This window comes from Drosophila albomicans, chromosome 3, assembly GCF_009650485.2.
Source record: "Drosophila albomicans strain 15112-1751.03 chromosome 3, ASM965048v2, whole genome shotgun sequence".
NCBI classification, from domain to species: Eukaryota; Metazoa; Arthropoda; class Insecta; order Diptera; family Drosophilidae; genus Drosophila; species Drosophila albomicans.
Genome location: NC_047629.2, coordinates 14,606,295 through 14,632,027, shown reverse-complemented (window position 1 = coordinate 14,632,027; position 25,733 = coordinate 14,606,295). Strand labels below are relative to the sequence as shown.

Sequence of the window (25,733 nt, the reverse complement as noted above, 5' to 3'; positions counted from 1 at the left end):
TGCTTAAATATACTTAAGCCAGTACGTGCACATTTCCATCTCATGGGCAACCGCAGCTCAGAGTGGAGAGGGAGAGAGAGAGAGAGAGGAGGGAGAGCGAGAGAGAGAGAGAGAAGTAGTAGAAACAGCAGCAGCAGCTCTAATGTCAGGATCATGTGAGGTTATCAACATAATTTCCACCAAACCCACATCCACTTCCACATCCACATTCACATCCACATTCACATCCACATCCACATCTACAACATTCACATCCAGCCCATCGACTGCACACACTAAACCCGGCCATTTCCCACATGTTTCTAGTTTATGATGTAGTAAGTTTTTTTTTTTTTTTTTTTTGCTCTTCACAGGACCACAACGTTGTTGTCCTTGTTGTTGTTGCTGTTGCTGTTGTTGCTGTTCGTGCTGCTGTTGATGATGGGAGCGTGTGCGGTTTGATAAGACTTGGGAATTCAGTTCAATTTTGTAGGGATCCGTTTGCAATGCCTTTTCCTTAAAGTTTCTCTCAAAAATCGGCGAGAAAAACTAGGCAAAAGTCAAGCGTACTCAACTGGGCGTATACGTTATTAAAGTGCGTTCAAATATGCGTATACTTAATGTCGGCGCACTGCGACAGTATTCGGCATTCGCTAAGTATATTTAAGCCCAAAAACCAAGTTGGTAGTTGTTTGAATAATTGAAGCGCAAAGAGAGATTCAGTCTTCTTCATTATTTACAAATATTTGAAGGTTCCTTGAATTTAGAAAAATAATTAAAACTAAGGAAACAACATTAGACCCATTTCTAGTCATAGTTATAATTTTTGAAGCACCTTAAAAGTACATTTTATTATTTGTCACTTTTTGACTTTGCCTTTTTTAAATTTCACATTAAATTATAGCTAAGCTTATTTAAAAAGTATTAGGAATATCTTCAAAAAAATCAATAATATAAAATAAATTCACGAATTTACACATTTGTTTGCTTTAATTTACATTTAACATTTTTATAAACTATTAAACTATTTACGTACGATATTTTTTCACGATTAATGATTGATGAATACTGAATGTGTTGATTGGGATATTTATTTGGCGTTCACATAACATTTTTTTTAAGCTTTTTAAAATTTTATGATTTATTTTGTTAATTAGTCAAACAAAACCATTCGCTTGTATTATAATTTAATGGTAATAATAAATATTGTAGGATAAATATTTCCTAACTTTTCTTTAAATACTAACTTACTATAATATCAATGTCTTTTTATACCCGCTACCCATAGGGTAGAAGGGTATTATAACTTTGTGCCGACAGGAAATGTATGTATCAGGTAGAAGGAGGCATCTCCGACCCTATAAAGTATATATATTCTTGATCAGCGTCAACAGCCGAGACGATATAGCCATGTCCGTCTGTCCGTCCGTCCATCTGTCCGTCTGTCCGTATGAACACCTACATCTCAGAAACTATAAGAGATAGAGCTATAATTTTTTTTCGACAGCATTTGTTATGTTTGCACGCAGATCAAGTTTGTTTCAAATTTTTGCCACGCCCACTTCCGCCCTCGAAAATCATAAAAATCAAATAACAAGCGTAGAGTTGCGTAGAGTTTTGGTATGTGCAATAATAACTGTAGTAGTAATGATTCCTGAAAATTTGGTTGCGATCAGATAAAAATTGTGGAAGTTATTAAAGAAATACTTTTGTATGGGCAAAAACGCCTACTTACTAGGGGTCTTAGTTGCTTTGGCTGACAATCTGGTATATTGTGCCGTCTATGGTGTATTTTGAATGCGGTACTATATCGATATACCATATATACCATTTGGTATAATTTTAGTATTTTTGCAGTATATTCGGTATATTTTGAGAATAATACCGCAAAATATATTGCTTTTATTCAAAATGGGTAGCGGGTATCTCACAGTCGAGTTCACTCGACTTTAGCTTTCTTACTTTCTTAAATTTCTGGCAATTTTGCAAAGCTTCTCCATAAATCTCTTGCCTAGATATCTTCAGTGAAAATGTCTTTAAAGCATACAGCTACTTAAAGCTGTCAGGGGCGAAGAGAACTCCCCGCTCGCTAAGTGGAAATGTCTGACGTGGAGATGTCAGATCTCAGGGGATAGTTGGGATAGATTGTAAGACAAAGTCCTTGATGTGCTAGCTGTTGATTTATGCCAAGAGCAGAAGGTACTTGTCGGAATCCGAATTGGAGTTGGAGTCCTTCAAAGCGAATTAGATATGCAATTGTCAATATTTGATGGTCTCATCAATTTAACCACAATTCTTCGGCGCTTTCTCTCTTTCCCTTCTCCCCATCTCGAAGTTGCTTCAATTTGCTTTGGCATTTGGCCGCGATGCCAATTGAAATGCCTGCCACAGTCGGTGACCGTCGCTGGCTGACATTTGACATGATTATGTACATTTGTTGTTGCGGCAATTTGCATGCCACAAGAGAGAAGAAGAAAGAGAGAGAGAGGGAGAGAAAGAGCGCGGAAAAACTCGAATCTATCAGCGGGTTTTCTTGACTATGCTGCACTTTTCTTTAGTCGGACTTTCATTCACACTTCCTTATTCGTGTTTTTCGCTGTCACGAAAATACACTCACACACACACACACACCCAGACACCCACACACATACACTTTGGTGTGCCTGCTAGGCAGAAGTGTCCTTACAACATTTTTTACTTTGTAACGCAAATTCTGAAGTAAGCATGAATAATGCATGCATTGTGTGTAATTCTTCAAGTACTTTGCCATGCCAACGACAAGCACACATCAGCAAAATCTCCTCCACCTCTCTTTTCTCCACCCACGCCCTCTTCAAACTCTCCCCCTTCCTGGCTAACCGCACAGCGTCAACCTATTTATATTTTCCTCCTTTTGCTTTTGGCGGGGTGTCGAAATTTATTGCACGCTCTTTTGAATTACAAATTTATTTTAATATTTGGCCACACCAAAAAAAAGTAAACCGAAAAAAATAACCAAAACCAAACAAAACAAAAAAAAAACGACCTCCTGACAAACCCCGCATTTAAATATATTATACGTGTCTATAGGAAAATGTTTGCAAAAGTCGCGAAATTTAGGCAACGCTTTTTTCGCATGAGAATCTCAGCCTATTTCCCAAGACATTGTCAAATATATGTAAATATATATGTACATATTTTTATATGCCTAAATTTAACATAAATTGTCTTTATTAAATCAACTGTAATTTAATGTTAAGTCTTTATAAAATTTGTGTTTATTGAAACAGTGAATTTTTATACATTTTTTGTATGTCCGATAAATGTTAATTTATGTTCATTTTTAAAATATCTTATAAATTACTTTGGATATATGAATGTAAATATAAGCAATCAAACTAAATTTATTTAAATAATAGATACATACTATACATAAATAAAAAATAATAATAACACAAAATAAATAAATGCAAAAACAAATACAAATATTACATTTTATACATACGTTTTTTTCATAAGATATGTATCAATAAATCGCATCACCAAATTAAAATTATAAAATAACGATCGTACTATCTCAATTATTTAACATAATTATACCTGTAATAATGGGAATTTTAAAGATATAAATAAACCTTAAATAACATTGTGAATTGTTTATATTATTGTCATTTTTTAAAAGCAAATTAAAATATGTGAATTAATTTTATTACTTATTTTAAAAGCTTTCTCCATCAATTTGTATACAATTTTTTTTATTATTTAAATAACGAATTTTAAATATAACTAATTAAATCATTAATGTTCAAGTTTTAAATGTATATATGTATAATATATGTGATATGTGACACATATGTAAATATAATACATTGCAAGTTTAAACTACACAGTTTTCTAATTTTAAGTATAATCAAAATTCGGCTAATTGGATCACTCGAAAGCTCTCGCCACTTCTAGGTTCATTATCAAGAAGCCTCTTTTAGACAGACGTCAGAAAGTTGACATTGTCTCGACATTGACACAATTTGCTATCGCCTTCATTTCCGCTACGAACTTTTGAGCTGAACCCACATCCGTTGATCACGTGTTAATTCCAAAATCATACAGCACTCAGAGCTATATTCTTCGTCGATTTAAATTAAACTTTTAGTTTAAAATTCATCTTTTCCGCGAGCAGTCGAAATATTCAAAATGTGCAAATTAAAAATCAAAACAGTTCTTTTCTTAATAGTACTTGAAATATTCATTGTGGCCACAGCTGCCTTCGAAGAGGTGAGAACAATTGTATAAAACAGTGTAATACAGTGAGTGCTAAGAATGTTTACATTTTCTTCTTATCAGACGTGCGAATCGGACCGAGAAATGGAAAAACAGTGCCGCTTGCATAACTATAAGACTGTGAAACCATTGCTTGATTATTTTAGGCAAGTTCGAAATGAATTAGAAGACAGTGAAATTAAGGAAAAGAAGTTAAATGATTATTGACAAATTAACACCAATTTCTAAACTTTACGATAAATGTAAAGAGGAAGTAGCACAAAAATCCAGCAGCTTAGAATCTTCTGAAGTTCAATTAAAACAACTTAAATCTAGGCTATTTGAAAAGGATGAAAATATCAGGAGACTTAATGCAAATATCGAAAAAATTACAGAGCAAGAGCAAACACTTAAGTTTAAATTGGATGAAAGTCAAAATATATTAATAAAGAAAGACAAAGATAATCAGCTATGCCAATCTGAAGTTGATACATTGAACAGGACATCAGAAAATATCAGTGAACAACAGAAAAAAATTGAATTGCAATTCAAAGATAGTCAAGCTAAGCTAATAGATAAAGTGAAAGAAAATCAGCTATGTCAATCTGAACTTGATAAGTTAAGACCCACTTCTTGCATCCCTTTCGGAGATTCAGATGTTCATAAACTCAATGTTTCTGGGATAGGTTTCTTCGATGTTTTATGTAATAGTCAGTTAGCTGGACCTGGATGGATTGTAATACAACAACGAGTTGGGGGAAATGAGAGTTTCAATAGGGATTGGGCAACGTATCGCAAAGGTTTCGGTGAAATGGATAGCGACTTCTTCCTTGGCCTAGAGAAAATACATCGTATCACGAGTTTGCAGAGATTCGAACTTTACATACATTTGGTTGCTCTGAATGGAAGTGTTTTCAACGCTCGTTATGACGACTTCAAAATATCTGATGAAGACAATGGATACGCACTGAGTTTGGGCAAATTCGATGAAACTATTATTGAGGATGCGATGAGAGAAGGCGAAAACATGAAATTTACAACATTTGATCGCGACAACGACATTGGTGATTATGATAATTGCGCAGTTGGATACAAAGGTGGCTGGTGGTACACGGACACTGTTACTGGTACACTGTTATTTTTGATGGAATACACATAATTATTGATTTTTGTTTTTCCTTATGCAGTAATTTAAATGCACCATATGGGCCAGATCTAAGTTGGGGGGTGAAAGATGAAATCGAAATAAAAGAAGCTAAGATGCTCATTCGCCCCAAAAGAAGCGACGAAGAAGTGAGCAACTGAAGAGCTGAAATTCCAATATTTGACTCAATTGTGTAATCACTTATATATATTTGGTGCATTAAGAAATTGCGTTTTGAATAATAAAACAATCGATTATTTAATGCATCGATTTATTTATTGAATAGAAATATATCAGCTTTTATTGTATTTTATGTTTTAATGTAGCAAGTCGTAAGTCTCTAAATGATTTCAATATAGGTGCAAATTCTTAAAAGTAAGTAAACTTATTTTTGTACGTATATATATAAAATATTTTATTGCCAACAACTTTGCTCTACTCTGAAATTTCGTATTTATGTTATATCAAAGTAATTTAAAAATGTTTTTATTACGGTTTGGCTAACAATCTGGTATGTTTAATACTTTACAGTATATTTCGAAAGCAGTATTATATCAATATATAATATTAGGTCTATAACTTGAACGTTTATTTAAGAATAACATGTACAGTATGACTTTTTCCCATCTTTCTAGCAATTTGTGGATTCCATCCCGAAAGAACTGCGCCGGTTTGATGGCCAAGAACGAATCAAGCCAATTTCTGATACCCTGTTTTGATGTGAACCGTATTCCAGTGAGGGCGTTCTGCATCGACCGAAAAAATTATAATCAGAGGGGGCACGGTCTGGGCTATAAGGCGGGCGGGGTAACCCTTCCCATCTATTGTTTTCCAAATAGTTTTTAGCCGGAATGACAACATGGGACCGTGCTTTGTCATGCTCGAAAATAATTGCATCGTGCTTTGTCGCATATTCCGGGCGTTTTTCAGCTATTGCTCTTTTCAAACTGATTAGCTGTGTTCGGTAGCGTTCTCTATTGATAGTTTCGCCCGATTTGAGCAGCTCATAATACAGCACACCCTTCTGATCCCACCAAATGGCTGCACAGGACGTTCTGCGTCTTCCAAGTCAAAATGGCCACTTTTAAGACCTGCGAACCACTTTTGGCACGTTCGCTCAGTTAGATCATGTTCACCATAAACTTTCACCAAAATAAGATGACTTTTGGCAGCAGATGATTTCTTCATATTGAAGTAATGAAGAAGAACTTCCAGCAAAAACACTTTTCCAGGCCCAAACTTCGACATATTTAAGTGTATCAAAAATAATGTTGTTTACGCTTCAAATGAATGACATATTTTGAAACAGATGCACACGAATTAAGTAGTGGACCCAATACATTTTATACATACCTTTTTTTTATAAGATATGTACCAATAAATTGTATCACCAAATTAAAATTATAAAATAACGATCGGACTATCTCAATTATTTAAAATAATTATTCTTGTAATAATGGGAATTTTAAAGATATAAAGAAAACCTTAAATAACATTGTAAATTATTTATATTATTGCCATTTTTAAAAAGCATTTATTAAAAGTTATAAAATATGTGAATGCTTTAAATTTAGTTTTATTCAAAAAATTTATATTTCCTCTTAAATTAATTCTATTACTTATTTGTGATATGTGATACGTACATATGTACAGTGGCGTGCAAGTCTGAGTACTTGTTTGCAACTACTGACTTTGGGTTAGCATAAAAAAGTTATTAGTAAAGTAAATGAACCCAAATTTTTTGTGCTTGTTCTTTGAATATTTATTAACAAAACCTTATACAAAACATAACAAAAAAACTAATTGGTCTAATTAAGAAACAAAAAACAAAAATCTCGCATGTACTCAGTTATGCTCATTTTAAACACTTTTCAACAAAAGCTTTTTTTTTAATACGAGGGTTGTTATTTATATTTCTGGCCTAATAATGAAAATGCGAATATTTATAAAAAAAATGGATTTATTGTTTGACACAGTATTCTCCAGCAAGATTTATATACTTTTGAATGCGCTCAAACCAATTGTTGAAGCACTTTTTCCACTCTGATGCACCTCCAAAACATGGTTTTTGAACGCTTTCACAGCATCTTCTGACATCGAAAATCGATGACCACGCCTTTTTTCCTTGATGTGCGGGAATAAAAAGAAGTCATTGGGTGCCAAGTCAGGGCTGTACGGCGGATGACCCATAAATTCCACGTTTTGACCGGAAAAAAAGGCGCGGGTTTGAGCTGGTGTGTGAGAGTTCACTTTGTCATGGTGCAGAATGATCAATCTTTTCTTGTTCGTTTTTCGAATTCCTACAAGGACTTCAGGCTAACAAATTGTGGTGTACCACACAGAGCACCTTCTCCTTGCCAGCCGCATAGCTCAGTCTTCGATCGCACCTGTCCATATTTAAAAAAAAACTCTTTTTTCCTGAACTTTTTAACATTGAATTTTAAAATTAATTCTAATAAAAGTACTGCCAATAACTGACAACTAAAAAAAGACTAGAATAGCATTTTAAGAAATGTGAAATGTGAATTTCAATGCTTATTTGATCTTTTATTTCATGCTGATTTCCTTCACATGTCACCACAGTCCTCAATAACAATCTTTTTTGATGTCTTGCCCGAATTGGAGCCCAACGTTTCGACCTTGCGTATGATATCCATGCCCTCAACTACCTTGCCAAATACGACATGTTTATTGTCCAACCATTCGGTCTTCTCAGTGCATATAAAAAACTGCGATCCATTCGTATTTGGTCCAGCATTCGCCATAGATAATGTGCCCGGTCCGGTGTGTTTTAGCTGGAAGTTTTCATCGGGAAACTTATTGCCATAGATCGATTTTCCACCTGTGCCATTTTGATTGGTGAAATCACCGCCTTGACACATGAAATTTGGTATAACCCGATGGAATGGCGACCCCTTGTAGCCATACCCCTTCTCTCCGGTGCACAGCGCACGGAAATTCTCCGCTGTCTTTGGCACCACATCGGAACGCAGCTCCATGACGATGCGCCCCAGCTTCTCGCCACCGGCGTTGATGTCAAAATACACACGAGGTAAAGTCATTTTCACTTCGTTGCAAAAAGTGCGGAGGAAAGCCAGCTCTGCAATTAAATAGTAAAAATAGTGAATCAAAAAAAAAAAAAAATAAATAAATAAATAAATAAATAAAATAAGTTTGATTACCGATAAAAAAAAAGAACAAATTTTTTATGTGACGTTCAAGTTCAAAGCCTAAGCTGTAATGATGAACACTGTTGAGTGCAGCAACATCAAATTTAATAGTAGATAAGTCAAGGCCTACTCAATTTTAAACTAGCCGGTTCAATAGACATACGAGTAGATTGTAAGATATGGATGGGAATGAAGTGGAGTCACATTACTTACAGTTATGTGGTATTTATACGGAGAGAGGAGTGTACAGTGCCGTGCCAGTCTGAATACATGTTTGCAACTACTGACTTTGGGTTCGCATAAAAAAGTTATTAGTAAAGTAAATGAACCCAAATTTTTTGTGTTTATTCCTTGAATATTTATTAATTAATTCTTCTACAAAATATAACAAAAAAGAACTAATTGGTCTAATAAGAAACAAAAAACAAAGAAAACTCGCATGTACTCAGTTAAGTTAATTTTGAACACTTTTAAACAACCGCTTTTCTTTTAATACTTGGTCCAAGGACCCTTATTTGTAATTATGATATTTATTCATTCTGGTATATTTTCTACCAAATTTTGTATTCTTTCTTTTAGAATAGCTCTCCATTCTTGCTAGACTCGTTGCTGCATCTCGCGTTAGCTTGCTGGTACTGATTCGTAGAGTCCCAATCGTCTTTTCATAACGACCACAAATTTTCGATCGGATTAGGATCAGGACTCAGTGCTGGCCACCCATCTACCTTAAAATGTTGTTTTGCGATCCATACTTTGAATATTTTGAACGTGTGTTTTGGAATTCAATCTTGTTGAAATGTGATATCTCTCTCCTTATATGCACATTTGTCAACAAAATCGCAAAGATGGGTCTGCAAAATATCTAGAAAATCTTCCCTTTGCATAGTTCCATCTATTTTCTTAATTGGTCCAATGTTCCACCAAGTAAAACAGCTCTAGACCTTGACATTTCGTTCTCAGTGTTTCGGAGTTTCTTGTACACGACCTATCTGCAGCGACTCTTCAGGCTTCATCCGACTGGAATCGATTCAAATTCGTTTCATCAGACCATATAACTATTACATTCACTAAGCCCCATGAGCCAAAGTAGAATAGAACATTGCACAAAATGTGACACGACTCGATGCGTGTGATGCATTTATTTTTAGTCTCACGCACGCGCGATGTATATCGATCGGTATTATTATTTTTATACCCGCTACCCATAGGGTAGAAGGGTATTATAACTTTGTGCCGGCAGGAAATGTATGTAATAGATAGAAGGAGGCATCTCCGACCCCATAAAGTATATATATTCATGATCAGCGTCAACAGACGATATAGCCATGTCCGTCTGTCTGTCTGTGTGTCTGTGTGTCTGTCCGTATGAACACTTATATCTCAGAGACTATAAGGAATAGAGCTATAATTTTGTTATGTTTGCGCGCAGATCAAGTTTGTTTCAATGAAATATGGGCAAAAACACCTACTTACTAGGGGTCTTAGTTGCTGGTATATTGGTATATTCTGGTATATTGTGCCGTCAATTGTATATTTTGAATGCGGTACTATATCGATATACCATATATACCATTTGGTATATTTTTAGTATTGTTGTAGTATATTCGGTATATTTTGAGAATAATACCGCAAAATATATTGCTTCGTGTGTATGTTTTTACAGGGTATTTTCAAGTCGCTGTCATTTATATGTTGTCACTATGCTATGCACAAATAGTTGGTAAACAAATGTGTTACGTCCATCAAATCGAAGTCATTTGAAATGTGCGAGTATTATGCGAGTGTGTGTCGTCTGTACGTAGCGCACATTTCGACTTCGAAGAATGAAGCGTTCTCCCAAAAAGACGTCATTCTGACAATTGTTGCCAAGCTGCTGGGCAATCTTAAGGCAAAGGCCAGCTATGCGATGATAAGCAACTGAAAGTGAAGAGAGAAACACGTGTAGGCATGATGCGTGAAAGACATAAGAGCAATTATATATATGTAGTTACTGGACAAATAGTTCGAAATAAATTAAAACAGAACGATTGCGCGACTACAAGATACCCTGAATTTCAATGTTTATTGAATGAATTTATTAATATGTTCAAAATTGTTTTCAATATGATCATTTGCCCTTAAAACTCGGAATTAATTTATCAAGCAAAATTAATATATATATCTGTAATATATATCTAATTTCTCTATTCTATCTAAATATATATCTAATTTTATGTGCTTCAACTATTTTAAATTTCAAGTACATTAAAACATCTTGAATGCAACAGAACAGAAAAACCAACCATAATAAAGGGTATTACTCTTTAAATAAGTATTGAATTACTTTTACATGCAAGCTCGATTCGAAAATTGAATAATTTTGTCACACCATCTTCAGCTGATCAAAGTCATGTTGATCTGACATTATGACATACATTCAATGAATTGGCAACATATAGAACGTTCAGTATATCAGACTTAAAATACACTTCACCCTGCAGAATAAAGTTTGATAGTAAGGAGTCGGTAGTCCATATTGAGTAATAATTGCAAAGTCAGGTGGTTCTTTCTTGTGATTTGCGTTACTAATTTTAAGATTGCATTTGCACAAATTTTATATAAATTTAACTCAGATCTAGTAATTTTATTGCAGTGAGTGAGGTTGATGAACCCCAAAACAAAAAGTAAATTGTTTGTTGTGTTTTACAAAAAGTGAATTAAAACAAATAAAATACGCATGAGTGTGTCGCCTCATCAATTGGTACGCATCTGCGTCAGCATTACGGAGATAAGCCAGAGAATCTCACTGATTGAAATAGTGACGTAGATGAGAGACAGAGAGAGCGAAAGAGAGAGAGAGCTGATCATGATAAGTTATGTCTATGTGAGATTATCAATATCTTGACTCATTGATCCTGACTTCAATTCAATGTCCCTGTGATACATATGTATATATGTATATTACATTAAAATTTTACACTACACTGTTTTCTAATTTTAAATATAATCAAATTTCGGCTAAATAAATCACTCCAAAGCTCTCGCAACTTCTAGGTTCATTATCAAGAAGCCTCTCTTAGACAGGCGACGGAAAGTTGACATTGTCTCGACATTGACACAATTTGCTATCGCCTTCATTTCCGCTACGAACTTTTGAGCTGAACCCACATCCGTTGATCACGTGTTAATTCCAAAATCATACAGCACTCAGAACTGTAGTCTTCGTCGATTTAAATTAAACTTTTAGTTTCAAATTCATCTTTTCCGCGAGCAGTCGAAATATTCAAAATGTGCAATATAAAAATCAAAACAGTTATTTTCTTAATAGTACTTGAAATATTCTTTGTGACCACAGCTGCCTTCGAAGAGGTGAGAACAATTGTATAAAACAATGTAATACAGTGAGTGCTAAGAATGTTTACATTTTCTTCTTATCAGACGTGCGAATCGGACCGAGAAATGGAAAAACAGTGCCGCTTGCATAATTATAAAACAGTGAAACCTTTGCTTGACTATTTTAGGCAAGTTCGAAATGAGTTAGAAGACAAAGAAATTAAGGAAAATAAGTTAAATGAATTAAATTCGGATCTTATAAAAAAGTATCATGACATTGTAAGAATTCATGAAAAATTCATGAATGAGGCAGATCTATTAGATGATTATAAAAACAAAGTACGAAAAGGGGAAAAGGATTTGCAATTGAGTCAAAATAAAGTTGAGAAATTAGAATCTAAGATTAAATCACAAAAACAAATTATTGACAAATTAACACCAATTTCTAAACTTTATGATGAATGTAAAATAAAAGTAGCAGAAAAATCCAGCAGCTTAGAATCTTCTGAAGTTCAATTAAAGCAACTTAAATCTAGGCTATTTGAAAAGGATGAAAATATTAGGAGACTTAATGCAAATATCGAAAAAATTATAGAGCAAGAGCAAACACTTAAGTTGAAATTGGATGAAAGTCAAAATATGTTAATAAAGAAAGACAAAGATAATCAGCTATGCCAATCTGAAGTTGATACATTGAACAGGAAATCAGAAAATATCAGTGAACAACAGAAAAAAATTGAATTGCAATTCAAAGAAAGTCAAACTAAGCTAATAGATAAAGTGAAAGAAAATCAGTTATGTCAATCTGAACTTGATAAGTTAAGACCCACTTCTTGCATCCCTTTCGGAGATTCAGATGTTCATAAACTCAATGTTTCTGGGATAGGTTTCTTCGATGTTTTATGCAATAGTCAATTAGCTGGACCTGGATGGATTGTAATACAACAACGAGTTGGGGGTAATGAGAGTTTCAATAGGGATTGGGCAACGTATCGCAAAGGTTTTGGTGAAATGGATAGCGACTTCTTCCTTGGACTAGAAAAAATACATCGTATCACCAGCTTGGAGCGTCACGAACTTTACATAAATTTGGTTGCTGTGAATGGAAGTGTTTTCAACGCTCGATATGACGACTTCAAAATATCTGATGAAGACAGTGGATATAAACTGAGTTTGGGTAAAGTCAGTGGAACTATTATAGAGGATGCGATGAGATACCACGAAAACATTAAATTCACAACATTCGATCGCGACAACGACATTGGTGATAATGGTAATTGCGGAGTTCGATACAAAAGTGGCTGGTGGTACACGGATTGTTATTATTGGTAAATATTCAAAACTGTTATTTTTGATGGAATACACATAATTATTGAATTTTGTTTTTTCTTATGCAGTAATTTAAATGCACCATATGGACACAATCTAAATTGGTGGGTGAACAAAAAAATCGAACTTAAAGAAGCTAAGATGCTAATTCGCCCCAAAAGAAGCGATGAAAAAGTGAGCAACTGAAGAGCTGAAATTCCACTATTTGACTCAATTATGTAACTATTTATATATAATTGGTGCATTAAGAAATTGCGTTTTGAATAATAAAACGATCGACTATTTAAGTCATCGATTTATTTTTTGAATAGAAATATATCAGTTTTTATTGTTTTTTATGTTTTAATGTAGCAAGTCGTAAGTCTCTAAATAATTTCAATAGAGGTGCAAATACATAAAAGTAAGTAAACTTATTATTATACGTATAACATATTTTATTGCCTACAACTTTGTTCTGTTCCAAAATTTCGTATTTATATCAAAGCAATTTAAAAAGGTTTTTATTACGGTTTGGCTAACAATCTAGTATACTTTTGTTTACAGTATATTTCGAAAGCAGTACTATATCAATATAACAAATGAAGCCTTCTCCATATAGCGAAAAAGCATTTTTGCATTAATTTAGTATATTTTAAAAATAATACGGTTTTTTGCAAAATAGCTTTCTTACTTGTTTTTAATTTGTACAAATGTATTCATTTATTTCTTTACAATTTATACTAATTTATGTTACTGAAGAAATTTTAGATATAACTTTTTAAAACATAAAATTTTAATTTTTTAGGAAATTGTAATTAAATCAAACAAAATTTGTTCGTGTTTCAAAATATTTTAATGCATAGCATTTTGCGTTGATCTCAAATTTGTTTTTTTGTACAATACTAATTGGATATTGTTTCTAATTTATAAAACTCTTCAAATTTATTTTTATATAATGATTCTATTTTAAATAAATTGCATGAACTATACTCAACTTTAGTGTTAATTTCAGCCAATAATTGTGTAAATATATTAGTTGAAAAGTGGAAATAACAAGCCAAGCAGCTATTGGTTGCATTATTACAATAATTCCAGAGCAATTGCGAATAATGACTCACGCAATTTGCCACGATTACAATTGCAATCGATAGTCCAAGCAAAAGCAGAAAAAAAAGAAAAAAGAAGAAAATATGAAAAGTCTGAAATGAATGTGACAATAGAATATGGGACTAGGAATAGACTTAAGCAACGCCCATTTAATAATGCTGCACTCAAGTTTGAATAATGCAACGAACGAAATGTCCAACCAGTTCTCAAAGCTCGAGAATTGCAATGCAATGTAACAACGCCCACTTGTCTCAGTTCTGTGTTTTGGTTTGCAACTCGATTCTCAGTTCTCTGGTTCTCGGTTTGCGGTTCGTTACTCAGTTCGGTTGGGTTTACTTTGAGCCACGCCCCTTTTTCAACGTGCGTAACCCACTTTGTCAAAGTTCCCACAGCTGTCACTGAGCACAGCTTATTATTGCAACTAAAGTAAATGACAATAAAATTATAGTTGGCAAAAGTCAACAAAGGAAACGCTCATATGACAGCTCTCCCTCTCTTTCTCTCTCTCTCTCTTTCGCTCTCTCCGTCTCAGATGTTAGCAACAACTGCACCCAGAAGACTGCTTAATAATTTAGACGTGCTGAATGCTATAAACAACTCAAATTATCCATGGGACTTGCAACCAGACGTATGTAGATGATTATATCTACTTATATAGTATTTTTGTATTTCTGTATTTCTGCATGACAGTTATTGACAATGACAACCTGCGGGGGCAAAGTGTTCCTCATTTCACTTTCGCCAGCAAATCACTTTGTTTAATAAACAGTCAATGGGAAATGGGAAATGGGAATGAGAAATAGAATCGAGTTGATTGACAATGTTTTGTACACACAATTATTCCAATTATAGTAAATAGATTAAAACGAATTGGGTATTTACATTAGAATTATCATTAATATTATATCTAATAGTGGAACATATAAAATAGTTAGTTTACATATAAAAAAGTATTACTCTGGCCACAATAAGAAAACAAGTTATATTTATAGAATAGTTAAATAATTGGGAATATTAAGAATGTATTTTTATACCAATTTTTATATTTTTAGTCAGAAATTACTTTGATTTCACAAAAATAAATTGTGTTGATATTATTTATGTATAGGAAATATCTTCTACTTACTTAGTCATTTTAAAGCATTTAGAAATAAACTATGGAATTTAAAAAATTGTAAATATCTTGTGTTTTTTTTCTGTGATATCTTTTGCCTATAAATTTTATACAAAATAACTTGAACTTACAGCAAAATTTACACAACTTTAAAAAGCGAAATACATATATTAGAATTATGCTTTTTACAAATTTAGATTTTGAATTAAATTGTGTGTTTATAATTAGCAAAAAGTTTATTTACAGAAATATTTTAAAATATTTACATAATTTTAAAAATTTAAATGCTGCTATTAAGGAAAGATGCAAATTATAAAAACGTATTTTCTAAACTATAACGAACAATTTTGAAATACCAACAGTTTTTTGTTACAGGAAAGCTTTAAAAATGAATACATAATATATTATATATAAAAAATATAAGTCATATTATTAGTATAGAAGAGTGTATTTTCTTTATTAGCATAATTTCTTTTTTATTTTTAATTTTCGCTTATAATAAAAAAATCTATTACAATTAGGAACTTCTTTCATTTGCTTTCTTAACGTCAAAAACATTTTTAAGCCTAAAAACTATTTGCATAAATTGCAGGGTATAAAAAACACTGATGAAATCAACTAAAGAGGAAGGAAGTAGGGGTGGAAGGAAGGAAGAGAGGAAGGAAAGAGGGAAGGAAGGCAGCGTTATCAGCTTTCCATTCATTTAATTCCATTTAGCTAATGTGTGTTAGCAGACTCTAATAAGGCCACTTATATTGTTGCTTAAATTTAATGTTGTATTCAAGTAGAACCGAACCGAACCCAACCGAACCTTAGCTATATAATGCTATTAGTGACCTCTCCGACCTCGGCGAGCAGCTTAAAAAACAACGTAGGAACAAAAAAAAAAAAAAAAAACGAAAAAGCCAAATGAAAATACAAGAAATTTTGTGCTGCCATCCACTGAAAATTCACTTTGTCATTTACGCAGCCATTAGACGAAGCGACAAAATGAATTTCCTTGCTTGGGCCGCGTCACGTCAAGAAGTGGCCAAGCCAAGGCAAAGCACCTGCCCCCTGCTTGTCTCTCCTCTCCTCCCCCACTCCTCCCACGCACAGCTTCAGAGCTGCCCTTACAAGCTGACCAAATGAGCGGCAGCCTTCAGCTCCAAAGTGGCCAACTTTCCAATGGGGCGGGTCCAGCAACAACAGCAACAGCAGCAACATCAGCAACGGCAACAAAGATTCAAACTTTTAAAAGTTTACAGCTTTTCACTTTTTTTTCGCTTTTTCAGCTTCTTCTTGTTTAGCTGCTTTTTTCTTCTTTTCAATTTAAGCAAAGAAAACCCCACTGACTGGGCCCAAAAAGTAGCCACGGTGCGTCGTTAATGGTTTTTGCAAAAACTTACGAAACAAACTACACCGTTCCTGACATAGACGACCTTCCCCATTCCCTCTTTCCTCTTCCCCATTGCCACAGCTATCGCAACTGCCAACTGCCCAAACTGTCCAGCTACCAAGTTGCCAGGCTTTCCAACATTCAACTTCAGCTCAAGCCACACCATGAGTACACCAGCTTCAGCCTCAGCCTCAGCTCCTGTTCCCGCTTCTGCTCCTACTCTTGCTCCTGCTCCTGCTTCTCATTCTGGTCCAAGTCCTGGCAAGCGACCTGTGCGCTGAGCACGTCAAAGTCGTCAGTGACTTGAAAAGCTGGCGGTGCGGGCAAAAGCTACTCGAACTGCGTAGCCAGCAGGAGGTTAGCTTGACAAATTACTGAATAGGGTTTAATGATATACAAAAATCAACTATACAGCTGTGAACATTAAAATAGCAGTGTGATAGAAATTACTTCTTTATCATTTCAATGAGATACAAAATTCAAATATACAGCTGTAAACTTTGAAATAGCATTGCGACAGAAACAAAAATAGATATTGTATTTTCTTTTTTTTTTTTTTTGTATTTTACTCCTATATCATTTCAATGAGAGTAAAAAAATTTTAATTCAAATATTCAAAAATACATTTTTGATGCTATAATAAATACTAAATACTTCAATGTATACTTTTTATATATTTATTTAATTAAGTTATAAAATTGTTAGCTGATAAAATGAAAAATATAATAAGAGATGAATAGAATTCAACAGTACTTTCTTCCTGATTCTGATTCTAAAATATCATATGCTTGTTTACAGTAAGGTTTAGATTTCAAACTAGATGCAGAAAGATTTGTATTAACGAGACAATCTTCATTAAAAAATAATTTTTTGTTCCATAATGTAATGAAAATTGCGAAAAAAAACATTCCTTCCTTTTTATTATAGTATGTACATATATTAATATTGTTGGTTTTTTATGTACATAAAGTATGTACAGTATTTATTTATTAAATTAAATATTGATGTTACTGAGTGATATTGTACATTATTATTTATCATACATATTTTGCATTATTATTTTTTATGGATATTTGTATTATCCAGTATTTATATACTAAGATAAAAATAGATTATATTATAGTTTTTCAATTACATATTACTTATATTACTTATATCAATTTATTTCTCATAATTCTTGCACCTTAAAATAATCAAAAGTGCATTAAGTATACGACATGTGAGCCATGTTTCAATTCTATAATGTTTATAATTAATCAGCTGCAATCAATCAGACGAATTCAGTTCAAGTAATTGCCAATGTGGTAGACTAATCGCCTTTTAGCAGTGGCTTGTTAAGCTTGTTCCATAACTTGAACTGGCTGAGCAACCCTCGTTCTGAGAACGCACAATGCAGCGTAATGTCACGTACTTTCACTTTTCTGCTTTCGCCAGCCTCAGTCCACAGCATAGGCATGGACAGAGGACAGAAGCAGGGATAAGAACAGGGAAGGATGAGGAGGACAGGGAACTGCTTCGACAACGAACCTATTCAGAGGCTTCATGCGTTTGAATTCTATTAGCCGGAGAAAGGATTTGGCTGTTGGCAACGAGCACAAGAAGATGAAGAAGGGGAAGGGGATGGACAGGGACAGGGAGAGGGGGAGCCGTTTGCTGTCATAAGCACTTTTGCAGCGTGGCCGTATCTTTGGCAATGCCTTCAGCTGCCGTTTCCATTGCTGTTCCCCAAGCCGCTCTAGCTTCAGATCTGTTCCGAGCCCCCAGGCCGAAGGACCCGTGTCCGTGCTCAGTCTTCGTGGATGCGGGAGGTGGTGAGGGAGGTGGGAAGGGAGGGGGTGTACAGGGTCTGAGGACCGTTACGTTTCGCCATTTACCCTGGGGTGTATTTTCATCATTTTCGTTTCGTTTTTCGTGGGCTTCGCCTGGTGCCTTTGCTCCTTGCACATCCAATTGACATTTCAGCTTAAGTCATTGTATAAGGCAACAACACACACATACACACACAAACACACGCTCGTATACACTTGCTAAAGCTGTCCGCCATTCAAGCCGACATCTAAGCAAAAAGTCTCCCCCTTTGTGCCCACAGAGTCTGTCGTTCAGTCAGTCAGTCAGTCAGTCAGCTATTCAGTTGGTTCCGGAGACGTAGCTGAAAAACAAAGCGCAAGAAAGGAAGTGCAAAAGTAAAGTGCAAAAGCTGCAACGCCAACAAAGGCGCACACAATTACAGCGCACTGTAAGTGGATGAAGGCTGTCGAGAGGGGAGCGGCGGCGGGGGCGGGGGCGGTGGCGGAGGCGGATAGTAAAGTGGACGGGGAGAAGTGGAGGACACATCGTGTTTACATAAAAACATTTAGACTGATCCGGAGATAGGCGCTTTAACTGAGGTGGAGGAGGGTGAAATGCTGAGTAAATCCACCAAAATGTGGGTTAATGCAGTGTGCGAAAGAGACCGAGCAACGCAGGACTGAGCGAGAGGAGGAGACATGGAGAGTGTTATAAGCAGAGTAAGCAGAGCACATTACTAAGATAACTCATATGTCCAGCCAAAGGATTTCTAAAGAAATTCAGTGAAGCCGACGAAGGAAAACTAAAGCAGATTCGAAATGAAATAAAAGCTGTGCGACTTTTAAATACCCTTTCACAGCTTAGGTTGTCAATCAAATTTTAACTTAAATGGAATTGAGAAAAAGTTTCCTTTAAAGAAAAGTCAATAAAGGTCTACTTGATTTTGTAGACTCTTTACTTAAAAAAAAATTGAAGTATTCGATTTTCTTTTTTTAATTGAAATTTGTTAATAATTTTTGACAGTATTCTCTATTAAATGTAGTATTAAATACTATATTTAGATTTAATATAATAAAATAAATAAAAAATTTGGTTGACAGTTCTATTACCCATCTTCAAATAGTTTTAATTATTTTATAAGAATTAGCTTCAATTATTAATCTCATGTAGTCCCTTTAAATTTATTATAAAAGAACAAATTTATTATAAATTGTAGTCTCTTGATAATTTATTTATTTGTTGTCTTGGTTTGCTTAGTAAAATTATATAATTGATCATACATCTATATATTATATTAAGTTCTTCACTGGAGAAAAATTTTGTGGATGAGACTAGAAAGATTTTTATTTGTTTATTTTGGTAAAGGTTAGTGTATAAAACTTATGTTTTTTTATACGTTTATTAAGAAACGTTCATTTCATCCATTTCATTTTATTTCTAAGGAACCTTATTTCGTTGCTGTTATATAATCTACTCTATAGGAGAAACATTGAGTTTAAATTCTAAGGGTTTTCCGCGTACTTACTTGATTTCCTTGATACTTGATTTCCGTATAATTATCATTAATAATTGGAGTAAGGATTATTAGAAGCTGTTTATTTTCAAAATCTTCTCAAGACCTTTTTGCTGACTATGCTTAACTTCTTTATTGTAGATCGGTTAAAGATATTTAACAACCGTAATTGAAGTAATTTCAAAGCTGGAACTGTAAGAAGAAGCAAGCTTTTGCTTATGAGCATTTTAGTTTGAGCGTTTTGGGCTTTAGCAACTGTCGCCGTTAACAACAGACCAAATGAAGGCAATATCTCAAATGGGAACCACATAAACGAAATAATAAATACCAAATGATTTCATTATGAATGTCAGGCAGACATTTATTGCCGAACAACCGTCTATCAGCAGGGACCAGGGAGGAAGTCAGGACGGCAGGACAACAGGACATACTATACTATAAAGCTGAGCAGCAGCCAAAGCGAGAAGAGGAGAGGAGAGAGAGAGAGAGAGAGGGAGAGAGACATAGAGAACGAAGCAAGGGAATACACTCGTATTTGGTGGCATTTCTTTCATTACAAGAAATTGCGAAGGCAAAAATACAACAACAGCAGCGACAACAAAAAATAGAAAAAAATTTCTTAATTTCGTTTCATTTCATCAGCAGCAGCGACAAGATTTACAACATACTGAGAGCATAAAATAAAAATCTCTTTGCTGTTGCCTGCCTTTCTCTTCCTGCCATATAGTATGGAGTATTCCCTTCTGTTCGCTGTTTCGCTTCCTATGCGTTTTGCTGCTTGGCGGAGGGGCGAACGAAATAAATAAATAAAATAAAAACCTTAGAAATAGTAGAATGAATAAAAATACTCGAACGTACAAAAGGCAGCGCCCAGCAGACAATGCCCTTTCCCTTTCCTCCTCTTTTCCATCTCCCACTCGCACTCCCCCAAAAGAAGGCGTTGACAACGTTAATAGTTATGGGTGTGGCACAGTGTGGTGCGCAAAGGAACGGGGGAGGAAGGGGACACCGAACTGTACATACTAGAAGTAATACCATCCAATTGGAACGCATATTTCTGCGAATGCAATAAAACGCACATGTGTTTCCAATCGTTCCGCTTGTCCTCGACTCGTGTTCTCTTCATTCCTTCTATTCCATTCCTTTGCCATCATGCCGTCATTCCCTTCCATTCCGTCCATCAGTGAACGCTCATTCCATTTCTCTTTATCGTCATAATTTCGGTGTGGTTGGCAAATAAATTTGATTTTGTGCAAAATTCTTTCGTAGATTGATGCACTGACTGACTGAGTGACTGACTCGTTGACTGACAGACAGTCAGACAATTCTGACATTTTGTTGAGGGATTGCCACCCACCTCCTCTCCCACAAGAGACTATCACACAATTGTAGTTAACTCTAGGGGATCGCTTGCTCGCTTTCTGTTCTCCTTTTCATTTTTTTTTTTGCTGAGCTCGACGCTTTTTCCGCCATTTCGCAACTCTGTGCATTGACCTGGCAGCCGTCGAAAATGAGGAAATTGAAACCGTATTGAAGTCATAATAATTCCGACAATGTAATTTCAGTTCGTCATTATACAACACTAGACACCAGACACTAGACACTAGACAAGTAACATAGATAGATAGTCGACACTCGACACAGTCGACACAATCGACAAAAAAGCGTTGACTAAAAACGAATTTGTGAAAAGACAAAATGAATAATTTATATAGAGCATAGAACAATTTTACCATCGACTCAAATTGGAATCAATTTACTCGATTCCCTTTGTGGTACAACACATAACTCAGAGCTCAAAGGACACTCGCGTCGACTCGACTAATTGACATATTTATAGAAAGCCCGCATATTGCGAGGGTTGCTAATTCAATAAGTAAGTCGCAAGTTTAATGATGAACAAAGAGATCAGAACTTTCTATTGTTACCATATTTTCTGAATGTCTTTTGATGTATTACTTTGCAGTACTTTTTGGAAAGATTAAACCCTCAAAGTTCATCAATTTAATTTTCTTTGTTTGATAGTTAAAAAATCTGTTTAATAAATAAACTAGAAAATAATAAATTTGTTCCTAACTTTTATATGAAATAATTTCTACAACTTTCATAAAAATATAACAAGATTAATATGTTTATTTAGATTGTGATATTAAAAAAAATAATATTAATGTCGTTTAAAGAAAAACAATGTATGGAAAAAATATATTGAAAAGACTTTCATAAATTTAATAAATATTTTATACATTATTCAAAATAAAATTAAGATTTAATTTAACTTAATTCAATTATATATTTTAAAAATCATACATATTTTATTTTATATGAATTGTAAATAAATAATTCTTAAAAATTCCAAATATTGATAAATGTAAATCAATGAAGTATATAAAAACACATAGGTTATTTAATCCAAAACACTAAGATTGATTTAGAACTTGCATTATTGGATTTCTTAAGAAATCAAATTAAAAATTACGTACAAAAGAAACGAAAGCCCTAAATGTTGGTTGAAAACTAAAAATATTGCTTATAGCCTTGGCATTTTGTATTCTTTTTCCGCAAGAAGATTGCAATCAAGATAAACTGTTTATGAAAGGAAGGCAAGAAACTTTTCAGACATATAAACTAAATATGCATACATAAATAAAAGTGTATACTATACAAAAATAAAACCGAATGCTGAACACACAGCTCTGTAAGACAGTTAAAGATTGTAGCTAAAGTTAAGGTAACTTTAAAAGTTGGGAAAAAGGAAATTTTCAAATTATGACAAAAGTTTTGATACAAATCGACAACTGGCAACCCTCGCATAAGGATAATTCATTGCTCAGGCAAAAGTCGAGGAGGCAAATGAGTGAGTGGGGGTAGAACGGTGAAGGACGAGAAGGCGGGTGGGGAGGGGCAACCAAAGGACAAACATGCCAAAGGCAAGGACAAAAGTCAGGCGACTCTCAGAGGTGTTGCCAACAGGAAAAGCTTCAAATCAGCAGAAAAAAGAAAATGCCAAAGGAAAAGGGAAGTGCGGTGGTTGTTGGGAGCTTCTCGAGGCGATGTTGCAAGGCAGTATGGAGAGGGAGAGGGGGAGGGGTGTGGTGTGGTGTGGTAGGTAAGCAACTACACATTTAGTGTTTATTTCGCATTTATTGAGGACAGTCGACAGCAACGGCGATTCTGAGGGGGTGGCAATCGAATGAAATCAGCAAGAAATAAATGTCCTTGTCGCACAGCCTGTCAAAGCACCCACACAAACATACTCACAAACACACACACACATACACACACACACACACACACACACATAGCATAGAATAGACGAGTATAAATTGTTTCCAGGTCATTGGTTATCCCAGCCGCAGAAAATACAGAAAATGAAATTAAGTACAAAATGAACTAAACCCAAAAATCATATGACATTGATGATTATGATGGCTTTCAGACATCGACAAATGCTCGCTTCAATGATTGGCCAAAAGAGAACCAGACAGCAGCCACGACTGTGACTGACTAACTGACTGAATGACTGACTGACTAACTGACTGATTTCTAAGTGGAGGGGCAACTCGTCTGCTAGCTGGCCACATTCAAAATAAAAGTCAAATATTTTTTGGCCTTTTGTGACTGCTGCCTCAATCGATGCGGCCAACAACATTTCGCCAATTACGAATGAGGCACGTTTTAAACGGGCTATCGAATACATTTCGGGTCGGGGCCTTACAACAATACTCTCCTGGGACTTTGTTCCTTCTTTTTCTTCTTCAGAGATGCGGAACGGACTTCCAAGAAATATGGAGAACAAATATGATTCAATAAAAATGTTAAGGAAACTAAAATTACAAAGGAAAATTGAAACATGTAATTAAATTAGAAAATTGATTTCTAAGAAATCGGTATTAATAAGAAATGTAATCATTTAAGTGGTTTATAGCCAAATGAAGTAAATATTATAAAAAAGTGTAAAAGTAACACAATATGATCAATATATGAATTATTATTAAAAGAAACAATTTTATTATACCGAAAAAATATTAAAATATACCCAAGTATAATATGCAAAATATAGTGCGAAATATACCAGATTGTTAGCCAAAGCAACAAAGCTTTGTACTAAGTTAGCGTTTTTTCCTGTGCAAAAGAAATTTAACTTCTAAAGGAATTACAGCACAATTTAACTAGTGATACTTTAATAGATTAAATTATAGATAAACTTTGTAATTATAAATGTATATTAACATATAAAGTTTGCCAAAGACAAAGTAAAGTAAAAAAGAAAAAAAAATAATATTAAAATTCTAATAACATTTAAATACTATAATATTTATATAAAATTAACCCAAATTATTAATGTGTATGCACGATAAAAAAAAATGATATTAGAGAATTAACTCCTAACATGTACATTTTAAATATATTTTTATAAATTAATCGTGTTTAGAAATGTATACTTAAATAATATTAATACAGCGTTTACTTCAAAAATAAAATTAAGTATATAATGACAGTATCATTAGTTTGATATCTAACATGTTCTTAAAAGTATATTAAATTTAAAATCAAGGCAGCATATCGTTCACTGCTGCTTCTTTCTTAAAAATGCAAAATGGTGTCTTAAAAAATGAAGAAACATGTGGATTATTCTGTAAACAATAAAATAACATATTTAAATAATTAAGTTACAGTATTATTTACTAAAAATGTATTATAATAAAAAAACAATTAATTTTCAATAAGTTTATGTTATGTTCTTATAATTATATTAAATTTATTATCAAGGCAGTCGCTCGTTAACTTTTGCTTCTTAATCCTTCACTGTCGGCGAGCTAAAGAGGCGTCGTTAAAATGCATAAATACATAAGCATGTATTTATTTTGGGCATTTGAATAAAATGTTTGCTCTTAATAAACCCATTTCGCTAAGCACTTTGTCAGCCTGTGAGTGCCGACTGCCAACTGTGGAGGGAATTGAAGGGATGCCAAGAAGAAGGAAGAAGGGTAGCAGGGGGGTAAAACATTTTGCAAATTCAACTGCTTCCGTTTGTGCTTAACGCTCCGACCAGAATACAATATAGATCGGAAAGCAACGAGAGGAGGGAAAGAAGAAGAACGTGGGAATGCGAGGGAGGGGCAGGCAATGCTGATGTCGATGGTGGTGGTGGTGGCGGTGATGGTGGTGGTGATGGTGGCTAAACTCTCGTCCACACGCATTTTACTGTTATTTCAGCATTAAAAGTTCATTCGAGTGGCAAAGGAAGTGAAAACAATTATCTGCAGGAAGGTGAAACATAAATCCTCGAATCCAAAAGTAAATTGCAAATTTCGTTTATTACTTTCTGTGTCAACAGCCACCCAGCAACCGTCACCCTCAACATTCTCTCCACACCCCAGCATTCAATACTCTCATCCTCTCACCCACAAGATTTGTGGTTAAATCGAATCGATATTTTATGTTATCGAATTTATTATGCAAACACACTCAACGCTAATGCCAATTGCCATTGAGTTTTGCCAAAAATGACACACGCGCCGACTGTTGAGACCTATTCCATATCCACCCCACAATTCCAGAATCCCAGGTGCATATGTACATATATATGTATGTATGTATGTTATATATATATAATCTCAAATACAGCTGCCTGACAGCCATCAACTTGAGGAATTGTATAAACAAGCAATTCGCATGGCAAC

The 25,733-nt window shown here is 34.4% G+C and overlaps 2 protein-coding genes across 2 annotated transcripts; one reads left to right on the top strand and one right to left on the bottom strand.

Moving 5' to 3' along the window:
- The first annotated feature begins 4,016 nt into the window (after positions 1-4,016).
- LOC117569723 (angiopoietin-related protein 7-like) lies at positions 4,017-5,529 on the top strand. Its single transcript, XM_034250990.2, has 3 exons — positions 4,017-4,230; positions 4,300-5,342; positions 5,403-5,529. Exons 2-3 carry the CDS (start codon positions 4,433-4,435, stop codon positions 5,408-5,410), a joined length of 918 nt encoding a protein of 305 aa, XP_034106881.2. The 5' UTR covers positions 4,017-4,230; positions 4,300-4,432; the 3' UTR covers positions 5,411-5,529.
- Positions 5,530-7,881: 2,352 nt separating this feature from the next.
- Positions 7,882-8,639, bottom strand: LOC117571010 (peptidyl-prolyl cis-trans isomerase). The gene is made up of 2 exons (XM_034252968.2): positions 8,542-8,639; positions 7,882-8,459 (listed from the first exon to the last, which is right to left on the bottom strand). The coding sequence occupies exon 2, from the start codon at positions 8,419-8,421 to the stop codon at positions 7,927-7,929; it is 495 nt and encodes a 164-aa protein (XP_034108859.1). The 5' UTR covers positions 8,422-8,459; positions 8,542-8,639; the 3' UTR covers positions 7,882-7,926.
- Positions 8,640-25,733: the final 17,094 nt, after the last annotated feature.